General features: G+C 39.5%; 1 protein-coding gene across 1 annotated transcript in view; it reads left to right on the top strand.

The window, feature by feature from the left end:
* The window catches only part of LOC124622065 (WD repeat-containing protein 81), a 295,856-nt gene that overhangs the window by 153,787 nt on the left and 127,806 nt on the right, over nucleotides 1-14,263 (top strand). Inside the window, exons 14-17 of the mRNA XM_047147637.1 lie at nucleotides 1,084-1,238; nucleotides 3,369-3,512; nucleotides 6,284-6,516; nucleotides 8,700-8,940. Coding sequence (XP_047003593.1) covers nucleotides 1,084-1,238; nucleotides 3,369-3,512; nucleotides 6,284-6,516; nucleotides 8,700-8,940 — 773 coding nt within the window. The remainder of the gene's footprint in view (nucleotides 1-1,083; nucleotides 1,239-3,368; nucleotides 3,513-6,283; nucleotides 6,517-8,699; nucleotides 8,941-14,263) is intronic.

Raw genomic sequence — 14,263 nt, 5'->3', positions numbered from 1 at the left:
ATTTTAAGTTGTATATGGCGATCTGGGGCGCTTGTATTTCTGTATAGTGGCTAAAAAATGTTTTATTGTAATCCAATTAATTTTTCTGTCTGCCACTGTTAGAGAGACTGCCACAATTCATTTCTTATTAATCCATATAATTCACTTCAAATCCAAAGATTAAATATGTGGACAGAAAGGGTGAAGTTAGAATTCCAGAATCCTTGCCAGAAAGGAGTTCAGGGTTTGATGACTCATCACCAGTGAGGTCATTGGAAATGTAACACATGCTCAGATGTACAAGAATGTGGAAATAAGTCCTTTTCAAAGAAGCCATCCCAACATTGATCATGAGTTGTTCAGGAAAACAACAGAAATCCCAAATTTATGAAAAGGATAGATGCTACTCACCGTATTGCAGAGGTGCCAAGTTGCAGATAGGCACGGCAAAAAGAATGTGGGAAAGCTCACTTTCCGACAGTCTTTTTGTTGTGCCTATCTGCAACTCATCATCTGCACTATATGGTGAGTAGCAGCTATCCTTTCCATCTTGTATTTTCCCGTGTGTGAGAAAACCGAGAGTTGTGTGACTGGAGGGGGTTGTGAATTTCCACTGCCAAGAGTGAATCTTGTGTCTGTAAACCAGTGTGTCATCTTACTTGGTGAAAGGCAGTTGAGTAGTGAGCTGTCTGTAATTGATGAACTGTTGCCACAAATTTTGCTGCTCCATCCATGAATGGAGTGGATGGAGTGGAAAGAAACTTTAATGTATGGAGCTATAAAGGGAACCTTTTCAATTAAATGAACAGTCATGATAAAAGTTAGCACTTATTCTGATGTATAAATAGCAACAGGGCAGTTTTATGTGGAAAACATTTCTGAATAGTGAGGAAATACTTATTTATCCTTAGCTCTATACATAAATATTGACTGCATTAACAAAATTACTACTAATATTAAAATCATCATAGGCAATGTGCTGCCAGTATAGAACATCCTTGAAGGTTTTCTGCTGTTCTCTGTTTCTCAAAACATAGATGAGTAAATTATTTATAGAAAATTTACACCTAAGTAATGTTGAAAACTGCCAAATTTCTTTCCTAGAGGCTGTGATTTTGACGACAGTACTGTAGTGGGTGTGCTTTCTCCATTGGATGAAGACTCTTCAGGTGACTCTGAAAAATCTAAGCCATCAAGTGGTGACAATGTTGAGCAGACAGGAGAAACAGAGAAAGATGTGCAAAATGGTGCTGAACCAGGTATCTTTGATTTGTATCTTATGTGTGCCAAATGATACACAATTCCTTAGTTAGTAGTTGTTATAGTGTCTGATGTTACAATTCATTTGTTAATTTTTCATCTCATGCTATGCATCTTACAACAACTTATTCAGTTCAGTGTCGATGTAGGTGTCAGGTTTCAGCAGTTCAATAATTGATTAAAGACTTTAAAATATGGATATCTTCATTTATTATTTTTCTTTTTAAATTAATTAAAATTGGCATATATGAGGTGAATCTGAAAAATTCATTAAATGGTCTCAGAAAATAAATGACAAGAGTTGCAAACAAAATACCTTTACTAGCCTTCAAAGTAATCACCATTAGCTACAACACACTACTACATGGGTCGTAAAGCTGATGAAAACTGTCAGCAAATGCTTTTTTTGGAATCATTTGTAGCACTGTGGTCCCACATTATTGGATATCCATGTCAATACGGGAGATGAGACCAGGTGCTACCAATGCTATCCGGAGACCAAATGACAGTCAGTGGTATGGTTTCATCATCTTCCTGCCTCCCCATCTTCCCCACCTCCTGTAGAAATTCATTAAGATCAAGACCTTGCTGCCAAAAAAGGTGATCAACATTGTCTCATTCGTGGATTTTGTCAGGTGTCTCTTTTTGTGAGGTGGGAAAAAACAATGAACACCATGCCATTGACTGTCACATGATCTGCAGATCATATTAGGAGTACCACCTCTCATCTCTTGTAAGTACAGGGATAACCAACGAAGTGTGGTCATGGTGCTCTGAGTGATACCACAAGAAACATTTTCTGACAGTTTTCGACAGCCTTACAACTGATGCCAAAGGTGTGTTGTAGCTAATGGTGATTACTTTGAAGGCCAATAAAGGTATTTTGTTTGTAACTATTGTTCTCTTTACTTTCTGAGAGCATTCACTGAACTTCACAGGTGCATCTTGTATAATCCATATGAAATTAAAGATTTTTTAATGTGTTTATTTCACCTGGCAAGATTAGAGCCTTATCACTCTCTCCTACATTAAGACTTCTTTTCTACGTTAGAATTTGACTAATTTCACAATACCTATTTCAGGTTTTAGGGGTTGTAGAGGAGACTTAGCAGACAAAGTTTTGTTAAGGGACTCATGTCTGGAAATGTATTGTTTTGATACACAATATCTTTGAAGGTTAGTTCATGGCACACACACTGAGGACCCTGCTGTTTGTTGCACAAGGTATACCTATGATTCATGCTTTTCTTTTGCACACACTGACCACAAACCCTGGCATGTGCCCAACAGTTTCTGCTGCTGGAAAACTCGTGCAAGGAGGTTGTCTTCTGACTCTATAGGAGTCTCATACTCTTCTAATAGTCACTCAAGAAAAAGTGAGGAACAGTTAAATCTGGTAACCATGGGGCCCAAGGAGTTCATCCACATCAAACTATCCGCTTTTCTCCTTATGTTTGATTGAGACGTCCACGGATGCCATTTGCAAAATGCACGAGTGCACCATCATGTTGGAACCATGTTTGCTGATGAAGTGAGAATGGCAGATCTTTCAGTAACTCCACCCCTGCCCCTTTCAGGAATATGAAAATCTTCTGTGATGGTGCTCCACAGCTTGTAAGTATTTGTTGAGAGACATTTTGTAGGAATGTCATTATCTAGGACTGGTTAGACACCTTCTTCTCAGTTTGTACACATGCAGTGCAGCTGGAGATTTAAAAGTGATCCAATCTTCAAACTCATTTTATATTAAATGTTACATTTCCAGAAAGGATTTCATATCAGAATTTTATCTACTAAATATCCTCTACAACCCCTAGAAACCTGTAATAGAAATTGTGAAAAACTTTCTATAATGATGGTGATCATTATCACACTCCATAAAAAGTGAGTTGTGCAGCAAAAGCTGGAAATATTTAGCAAGTCGTGCACATGTTACATCAAGTGATGATGCTCATAAAAAATAAACTCTGGAATTGAAATAGAAATGTGGCTAAATATGTAACACACGTAACATGTAACATAATTTTGTGCCCTAATTACAGCTTTTTTTTCCTAGTTCATGGAGAAAACCACTTCATTGGTTTAAAAATGATTGTTTATTATAATCTACTTTCCTTTATTTGTTGCAGAGGTCTTTGTGTTTGAAACAGGTGAAAAATCATCACCTGATGACCCAGAAACTCCTTTGTACCATCTCATGGAGCATCTTGACTTGGAGTTGCCTGACCCTGCAGCTATTGATGATGACGGCTCCCTAGAAATAAATTTTCAAGGTATAGCCCCTCTAGTATTCTACATTTTAATAGTCTGTGAAAATACTGATACATTTTCCTTATTGCTGAACTATTAGTCAGTTATTTGTTATGTAGATTGCTAACAAAATGTGTTTTAGTGTCAATAAACATGAACTTTTGTGCAGACATGCAGACTGCTTGCATATCACAATTTTGACAGATGAATTATTTGTAGTATGTGGCCAAATGTTTCTCGACATCAGTTGGTGTTTGTTCTAATTGGCTCCCAGCCAGTCATGCCATATGACTTTATGTTTTTCACTTATAAGGAACAAATAGCTGAGCCCAAATACACTGGTAAATTATTGGAGATGTAGCTGATATGGCATTCTTTTATTTTAATGTCAAATATTCAGAAATTTTCTTGCTGATGTCTCCTGGATGTCTGTTAAAACTTTTAACCAGAATATGAAATTCCTTCCTGAACTGTAGACAGGAATAGGAATGATAATAATAATAATAAAAATAATAATAATAATAATAATAATAAAACTGCCCTCAATTTGGAGATTGTTTTAAACACCACACTGTTTGAGAATGACTCTATTGCATGTAATACACCCTTTCATTCCTGTAACATGTGAACTGACTTACACCAACCAGTTACAGAGTGCTCTACAGTTTAATGTCTGCTCCAAACCTTGGAGAAACTTACCATGTTTCACATAATCAAATAATTGCCAGAGGTGAAAGAAACAGTAAGCAACAGAAAAAGTCCTTGGAATGATTAGATACTAAACCCAAAACTGCTGGTTTTGTGGTCTGGCACTGGTTTGGGTTGTAGATTTCACAGTTCATACACATAGGTGAGAAAAGTTATGGAATACTTCCCAATATCTTGTCAGGCCTCCTTTTACCCATTGTAATGCAGTAACATGATGTGGCATGGTCTCAACAAGTATTGGAAGTCTTCTGCAGAAATAATGAGCTGTGCTGTTTGTATACCTGTCCATAATTGCAAAAGGGTTGCTGGTGCAGGATTTTGTGCATAAACTGAATACTCAGTTGTGTCCTATAAATGTTCAATGAGTTTCATGTCAGGTGATCTGGGTGGCCAAATTATTCACTCACATTGTCCAGAATTTTGAACAATTGTAGCCAAGTGACAATTCCATCATTCTTTAAGATTATGAAGTTCATGAATGGTTGTAAATGTTCTCCAGGTAGCCGAATGTAACCATTTCCAGTCAATGGTACGTTTAGTTGGACGAGAGGACCCTGTCCATTCCATGTAAACGCAGCCCACATCATTATGAAGCCACCATCAGGTTGCACAATACCTTGTTGACATCGTGGGTCCAGAGGTTCGTGAGGTCTGCACTACACTCAAACTGTAACATCAGCTCTTACCAACTGAAATTGGAACTCCTCTGACCAGGCTATGTTTTTCCAGTCGTCTAGGATCCAACTGATGTGCTCATGAGCCCAGGAGAGGTGCTGCAGGCAATTTCGTACTGTTAGCAAAGGCACTCGTGTTGGTTGTCTACTGCCACAGTCCATAAACATCAGATTTTGCTGCATTGTCCTAACACACACATTCATCGTATCTCCCTCATTGGTTCCTGCAGTTATTTCATGCAATGTTGCTTGTCTGGTAGCACTGACACTATGCAAATGCCTCTGATCTCAATCGTAATGTGAAGGCTGTTGGTCACTGTGTTGTCCATGGTAATAAGTAATGCCTGAAATTTGGTATTCTCGGCACACTCTTGACACTGTGAATCTCAGGATATTGAAATCCGCAGCGATTTCTGAAATGGAATGTTCCATATGTATAGCTTCAACTAACATTCCACGTTCCAAGTCTGTTAATTTCCACTGCACAGTTGTAATCATGTTGGAAGCCATTTCACATGAATCACCTGAGTACAAATGAGATCTTCGCCAATGCATCGCCCTTTTACACATCGTGTACGCAATACAAATCACCATCTGTGTATCTGAATATCGCTATCCCATTATTTTTGTCATGTCAGTGTACTATGATACACTTGCTGCTGTTCGCTCCACAGATTATGAGAACCACATAATAATATCCACTTCAGAGAGTAAATTCCTTTACTGGTTTCAGAGTAGGGTTCAGGATTACGTGTCTCTATGATGCAAAGATTTGGCATGCTTTGATTGGGATGAACAATGTGAGGAGGACTCCTGTCGCTGCTCTTGTTATGTGCTACAGTGTGGTTCAATGCACCCTATGATAGACAAGCACCATGTTTTGAGCAATAAACAGTGCCTAATATCAGCTCCCACATTGAAAAAGGGCAGTTGTAAAGTTGATTGTTGCTGGAAGAAAAATCTCAGCTGGTTCACTCAGAAGTGGATCTGTTCAGTCAGAAAGCTGGATTCTGACAGGTAATGGCATTCACTTCCACAAAGAGTTCTGCCTTCACCTGCACTATCTCTTGGCATCATTTGGAGACTTCCATTGCGCTGCGCTGTCTGTACAGTAGTAACAGGATACCTCTCACATCACCAAGAAATTGTCTTGCTGGTCACTCATAACGTGGATTTTTGAGGATGTTCAGGGATTCATGGCATAATCTCTCTCTCTCTCTCTCTCTCACACACACACACACACACACACACACACACACACACACACTCCTTTCCACCCTTCCCCCCTTTCTCCCATTGTGCGTGCGTGCGTGCGTGCGTGCGTGTGTGTGTGTGTGTGTGTGTGGTCGCGCGCATGTGTTAGATCAGTGGCAGTGTTTTGACCTTAAATTGATTTTCTTTTTGCCTTTCAGAAGATGAGACTGTTCATGAAGCAGCTGAAGAAGATGCCATTGAGGTTTCAGAAGATTTCTCTGATCCAGAATTCCATGCAGCGGACGGTAGCACTGTTCATTTTAATACTCCAGCTGCATTTTTAGAGTCTAAAGACATTGATGTTTCTGAAATGGAACCTGCAGCTGAAGAAACTCCAAACAAGACAAATGAAATTCAGCCTCTTCGGAAGAAATCTAATGCTCAATTTAAGGTAGTTTGGTTGCATGAATTATTTGACAGTTTCTGCTTTTTTCCTTAAATATTTTTTAAAAAATATATACACCTTACACAAAATGGTGCACTAGAGGCTCCATACAACTCTTTTGTTTTTAAAAAAAATCATTTTGTTTGCAGTTTCATTATTTTAATGTTTATGCAAGCAGTTCTAATGTTGCTGGGGATGTGTTCACAATCCGCTGTATAAAGTGAATGGCAGTACCATAGTTTGATGCTTGTCTTCTTCTTCTCCATCTTATATATATTCTTATGGAAGGAATATGGTCACAAAATGAAGATACAAACATTGTGAATCTGAAGTAGAATACCTAAGTACCAACTTCAAAATAGGGGTACCAGAAGCTGAATATTCAGAAAAGACAATCTGATTAAATTGGAGCAGGAGGGAAAACTGAACCTGTGTACACTGTCTGGGGGAAAAAACTTTCTGTAATGTTGTTTAAATTTATGTAAGCTTTAAAAAAGTAATTGTCATGAAATATTGTATTAATTACACTCATTCATCATGAATGTAAGAGAAGGTGTTAGAAGCGGGCTGCACATAGATGAAAGTCCACAGAGAACTATATTGCTTTGGAATACTATCATACAAGGTGCGACAATAACATAATGAGACTGATGTGACAAAAAAATGTTGCTTACCATTTTAGTCAAGTTTAGTGTTGTCTCCTTCAAAGTAGTTCCCTTCTGAAACTTTCTAGCAGATTAAAACCGTGTGCCAGACCAAGACACGAGCTCGGGACCTTTGCCTTTCGCGGGCAAGAACTTTGCCATCTGAGCTTCCCAGGCACGACTCACGCCCTGTCCCTTCTAATTCCCTTCTGATTGCACACACTTTCTCCAGCTCTTCTGCCATTGATGGTAACATTTCTGAAACTCATCTTCTGTAATATCCTCCAAGACCTTTGTCACAGCTTTTTCAACATCTTTTGTTGTTTGAAAATGGTGTCCCTTGACCGCCGTTTGACTCTTGGAAATAGAAAAAAAGTCGCACGGAGTGATATCTGGCAAATAAGGTGGCTGTGGTAGTACTGAAATTTGTTTTCAGTTTAAAAATTGCTGTACTGACAGAGCAGTATGGGATGGCGCATTATTGTGATGCAAAATCCAATTATCAGCAATGTTGGCACAGACACGAAGAACTCTTTTACGAAATCTTTCTAAAATTTCTTTGTAGTAATATTGGTGAACTGTTTGTCCAGGAGGCACCCACTCTTTATGAACAATTCCCTTGGACACAAAGAAGCACACAAGCATGCATTTCACTTTTGACTTTGACATGCGAGCATTTTGGTCTGGGTGATCCCTTTGAACACCATTATGAACTTCGGCATTTTGTCTCTGGATCGTACTGAAAAAAACAACTTTCATCACCAGTGATAACACGGCTCAACAATTCTGGATTGATTTCTGTTTGCTCTAACACATTGCCTGCCACATTTTTCCATGTTTCTCGCTGCTATGGTGTGAGATTTTTGGGGACCATTTTTGCACAAATCTTTTTCATACCAAGATCTTCAGTTATTATTAGATGAACCATTTCTCGATTGATGTTCAGTTCTTCTGCAATCATTTTAACGGATAATCTTCGATCAGATTGTACGAGTTCATGCATCCTGGCCAAGTTGAAATTCGTCTGTGAGGTTGATGGTTGTCCACTGCAGACTTCATCTTCAACATTTGTTCTGCCTTCACTAAACATTTTATGCCAATGGAAAACTTGAGCTCTTGACATAACCTCCTCTCCAAAAGCCTTCTGAAGCTTACCGTAAGTTGTCGTCACGTTTTCACCCAATTTAACGCAAAAAGAAATGGCATACTTTTGTGCAATATTATGCAGTTGCATTTCCGTGATGAGAGACACAAACACATTTTTAACTTATTACAACACAACTCATGACTGAGCAGTTGCATCAGTGTGCTGCTTGGACTAGAAGCAGCTTATAGACCAAGGTCAAAGATATTGTTCCTACGCAAGCCTACAGGGTTGCCACATCTTGCAAAGAAAATCAGTCTCTTTACTTTATTGTCGCCCCTCGTATGATGTTTTGTGAAAGAATAGGAGACTCTTGACAAGAGTCTTATTAGACTTATATATTTACATTTCCTCTTCATTGCTTTACTCACATACAGCTCAGTTTTGTTGTTCTCTTGCAGGTATCAGACATGAGTGCAGAATCTGTCATATGGCTCTCTCACCGGCTAGGCCCGGTACTGACAGCACGTCATCTCTCACGAAATTTACTACGGATGCTGGCACTGTGCTATACAGGGTACTCCAACATGGCTCGTGCAGCTCCACCCACAGCTGAAATGGGTGCTCTCAGCATTGCTGAGGGACATGTTCAGGGTGATCATAGTGCCTGCAAAGTCTTGGACTGCTTAACATCTATAGCTGGTGAGAAAAGGTTATTAAATTTCTTAGACACGGGGTTAACAGAAGTCATGGGATAGTGATATGCACGTATACAAATGATAATAGTATGGCGTACACAAGGTATAAAAGGGCAGTGCATTGGCAGAGCTGTCATGTGTACTCAGGTGATTCATATGAAAAGGATTCCAACATGATTATGGCTTCACGACAGAAATTAACAGACTTTGAGCATGGAATGGTAGTTGGTGCTAGATGCATGGGATATTTCATTTCAGAAATCATTCAGGAATTCAGTATTCTGAGATCCACGGTGTCAAGAGTATGCTGAAAATATAAAATTTCAGGCATTACTTCTCACCATGGATAACGCAGTGACCGAAGGCTTTCGCTTAACTAGTGGGAGTATCAGTGTTTGTGTAAAGTTGTCAGTAATAAAAAACATGCAACACTGCATGAAATAAATACAGAAATCAGTGTGGGACATATGATGAATGTATCCATTAGGACAGTGTGCCAACATTTTGCCTTTAATCGACTATGGCAACAGACGACTGATACTAGTGCCTTTGCTCACAGCACATTATCACCTGACCATATCGATTGAAGTCTAGACTACTGAAAAACTGTGGCCTGGTCAGATGAGACCCAATTTCAGTTAGTAAGAGTTGATTGTAGGGTTCAAGTGTAGCACAGACCCCATGGAGCCAAGGACACAAGTTTTCATCGAGGCATTGTCCAAGCTGGTGGTGGCTCCATAACGGTGTGGGCTGTGTTTCCGTTGTACCAATTGAACTTATGATCAACTGGAAATGTTTATGTTTGGCTACTTGGAGACCATTTGCAGCCGTTTATGGACATCATGTTCCCAAACAATGATGTCTTGTCATCAGGCCTCAGTTGTTTGCAATTGGTTTGAATAACATTCTGGACAATTTGAGCGAATGAGTTGGGCACCTCACATAAATCCATTGAACATTTTTTTTTTTTTTTTTTGCACATAATCAAGAGGTCAGTTCTTGCACAAAATTCTGTGCCAGCAATACTCTCACAATTATGATCAGCTATAGAAGCAGCATGACTCATTATTTTTGTAGGAGACTTCCAACAACTTGTTGGCTCCTGATATCAGGAGGTATCCCATGACTTCTGTCACCTCAGTGAACAAAGTGCTTATCTACATTTTTTAAACAAATTGAGGATGACACCAAGAATGCATTAATTGCTATGAACTTATATAAAGAATAGAAAATTAATTACTATGAGGCGTTACACAAAATAAGTATGTTACAGTACACTGAAGTTCATATTAATGTGTCGCATCTGATAAAAATACAGAAGTTTGTCATGGCAATGAGCATTTCTTTATTATGGTTCAGAAAGATAATGAATCTTTCCCATAAATTATACTGTCCAATGTACATAATGAAATGGTCTGTGTGTGTCTGTAAATATAATGTCCAGCATTTGACAGTCTGTATGGGAAAAACTTTTTTATGTGAAATGGAGGACAGCTGTGAAAATGGAGTTGTTTCTGATGATTGTTGGGTTTCATGTGGACTGATGAGGTTCTTAAGGAGGCATTGACAACATAGAAGTTAATGTTAAGGAAGTGTCTCACTCTGCTGAGGACGAGATGAAATGAATGGTGGCAATGATGCTGATTTTCAAAGAAATGAGGAGGATAGCATGTTTTCATCATTGGTCCAGCTCATAAATACATCTATCGTAACTAATCTGAACCAGTAACAAGATCCTCAAGATTGCTCTTATAGAGGTTAGTCTACATTGGAGTCATCTGGGATCCCATAAATGAACCAAAGATTTGCTTTTTACGTGATACTCTCACAGGGAAAGTAGCTGTGATTTAAGATCTAATTAGCTGAGATTACAAGAAGGAGTTTGTTAGCTTAGAGTAATCAGGACTGGGACAAATAATGTTCAGTTTTAACAAGACCAAGGTAATTGTTGATGTAAGAGGATATTGTATTTACAGTAACAATCAGTGCAAGTAAAGGAGCACAATTTGTGGAGACCCAGTGGAATTAGCAGTTAGTGTCTTTGATATCGAATAATGCATTGTGGGTAATAGGTTGGTGCTGTTGATTGGCAAGAATGAAGATTCTTTCATTGGTGGCATAGTAACCAAACACAATGTGGCAACCTGGATGTTTGGGCCGATGGGTCATGGAAATAGAGTAGTAAGTGAGTGTTTGAGGAGTTGTGGGAATATGGAAAGAGATTGTGGAGAGAAATTTTGGAAAGGGCCTAGAAACTAAGGGAGAGATTGGAGGCCATGCTAGATTTCCAGCGTGAAGTTATTGCAGCTGGAACTGTAGGAGACTATGTTGCACAGACCCTGTGTCCTGTAATCACATGGTTCATAAACATCAGTGGCTGCAAAAAAGATGAGCAGGTCAGGATCAGTTTTAAAATAGTAATTGTAGTTCTTTCTGCAGTTGTAAGGTTGGTTCTGTTATCCAGCCTAATTAGCTCATACTCATGCCTCAACATCAAGTGAGGTGGCACACTTATAACATGCTGGATGGCATTCAAGGAGACGGTAGTTCAAACCCCCTGTCTGGCTATCCAGTTTTACGTTTTCTGTGGTAGCCCCAAATTGCTTAGGGACACTGCCAGTATGTTTCCGTGGGAAAGGGCATCCTTTCCATTCCTTCCTTAATCTGAGTTTGAGCTCTTTCTGTAATGACCTCATTGTCCATGAAATGTTAAACCTTAATCATCATCATCATCCTCCACCACCTCCTCCTCCTCCTCTCCCCCTCTTCCCCTCTTCCCTCTCTCCCTCCTCCCTCCTCCCTCCTCCCTCCTCCCTCCCTCCACTCACATGGATTACCAATATTTACCATGACCAGGCTCTGACAAATAACCTCTCCTCCTGTTCTCACCGCATTCCACTCTCTCTTCACTCCAGCCTCTCAGTTAACCATTTTATTCATTTATTTATTTTTCTTCCATCTTTGCTGTTTCCTTGGATCTTTCCATATGTCTGTTTTTCATACTCTTTGTTCTTTCCCTGATCCTTATCCCACCTTCTTTCTCTCTGTATCCCTTCCAACACACCTGTCCCCTTATCTGCCCATGTGAGCAGCTGCTAGTTCCACCTAATCCACATCTGTTTTGTTCTTCCCTCTCCTTCTTATCCACTTCCACCCCACTTAAGAGATTGGTGCTCTCTCTCTCTCTCTCTCTCTCTCTCTCTCTCTCTCTCTCTCTCTGTGTGTGTGTGTGTGTGTGTGTGTGTGTGTGTGTGTGTGTGTGTGTGTGTGAGAGAGAGAGAGAGAGAGAGAGAGAGAGAGAGAGAGAGTCTTGCATTTATTGTAACCCATTTTTCTTTCTTTATACAGTTTTTATCCCCTGTAGTAGAGGCCTATTTTCTCTAAGCTATGATTGGACATACAGAGTATGAAGTTAAAAATTCTTTACTTGTATATGCTGGCTGCATTTTTTTGTGCACTAGCTTGTTTTCAGTGTCTATATTCTTCTGGGAAAATGAGACAGAGAGATATAATCAGGATACAGAAAAACTTGCAGTTTCATAAAAAGTGACTTTCATGACTTCCTGGAGGTTGCATTTTTTATTGCCTATGTAATTCTTTTATAGACATTAAGCATCTTCTACTTGCCAGTGGAATTCACATGTGTCTCAGTAGTGATACCACTGGTTCACTTCTTTAATTATTGTGTCATACATCCAGTAAGATTTACGTATAGCATTAGATGCTACTAAATGTTTTCTCAAACATCACCATTAACAGCAGTAGAATCACATCATCATCATCATCATCATCATCATCATTACATATTTCAAATCTACTGCTTGACACAGCTGTGTGTTTGTTTTGATTTGAACAGCCACTTTCAGAGCATTCAGAAAGGCAGCAGCTCTTGTTCCAACAGCATCATAGAACAACAGAATTTGTTTGTGAATTATTTTTACAAACTTAAAAGAGAAATGACAAATTTTCATTTATCTGTGTGCATAGTAGTTTAATTCATAAGTTTTTGTGTGTTTGTTTGCTTTTTTGTCACAGTCCTGTGTTTTAATAACAGTGTAGTGTATTGTTGTGACTTCTTTAGTATGGATAGGGACAGTGGTTGCTGTGCTCAGATGCAGGCAGAGCTGGGAACCATTGGCTCACAGCTCCAGGTGGTGCTGGCTTCAGTCACATAGCTTGAGGCTCTTGCCAATGGGCTTCACTGTGGAGGGCCAGATGTGGGACTCCAAGAGATATCCAGCATGTCCCAGGTGCCCCCAAATTGGCCCACTACTGTGGCCATTGTGGTTACTGAGCACACCAAGGTTGACCATTCACACATGATCTAGTGGGAGATCATTTCAAGTTATGGCAGGCAGCAAAAGACTTTCCAGGTTGTTGATCAAAGGGCCTCCCTAGTTCATCTGACAAACTTGTTTCAGGCACTATCTGTGGCTGACCCAAGATCCTGAGCCAATTGCAGTGATTTGTCCATTTCATAGGAAGCATCTCACCCTGCAAGATTTGAGCACTCACAGAGTGTTGGATTACTGACAGTTGTGATCTCCAGTGTCATATCCATTAGGGATATGGCAGCTAAGTAGGCCAGAAGTCCAGTGTGCACAGTTATGCATATGAGGGAATCATCCCAGATATGAAACAGATCCTTCTAGATACTACAAAGAACAAAGGCTGCAGCCAACTGCAGGCTGTTGCTCTTATTGGTACTATTAATGTTGTCTGCTTTGGAAAACAAGAGATTCTCTGTGGTTTATAGTGGCTTTCTGCAGTGGTAAAGATCGCCAGTCTTACTTGCAGTATGAAGGCAGAGCTCATCATCTGTAGTATCATCAACAGTGCTGACTGGAGACCATCAGTATGGAGCCAAGTGAAGGGTGTGAATCAGAAAATCATATGGTTCTGCAGGCATGTAGGTTGCAGGTTCTTTGACTTGTGCCATAGGGTGGTGGGATGTCTGGTTCCATTTAATATACACACAGGAGGTAGCTACATGGGAATGTGCTGGGCATACTTCTGGGTGAGAGGATATTGGGAAAGAACAAAAAGAGCTTAGTCTCAGAGGATGCTGGTATTGTAGTAGGGGTATCATAATAGTAAACTGGAGTTACTGTGATTGGAAAAAAAACAGAGCTTCAAGTGGTAATGGAAAGATTTGAAGCTAAAATAATTATAGGAGCTGAAAGCTGGCTAAAGCCAGAGATATATGTCCACCTGTGTTTTTTACAAAAACCTAATGATGTTGAGAAAAGATAGATTAAATGGCGTCCAAGATTGTCTGGTTGTTGCTGTTAGTAGTAGTTAATCTTGCATCACAATTGAAGTAGATA

The sequence above is a fragment of the Schistocerca americana genome, chromosome 7 (assembly GCF_021461395.2).
Source record: "Schistocerca americana isolate TAMUIC-IGC-003095 chromosome 7, iqSchAmer2.1, whole genome shotgun sequence".
NCBI classification, from domain to species: domain Eukaryota; kingdom Metazoa; phylum Arthropoda; class Insecta; order Orthoptera; family Acrididae; genus Schistocerca; species Schistocerca americana.
This window is presented reverse-complemented; position numbering and strand designations above follow the sequence as displayed.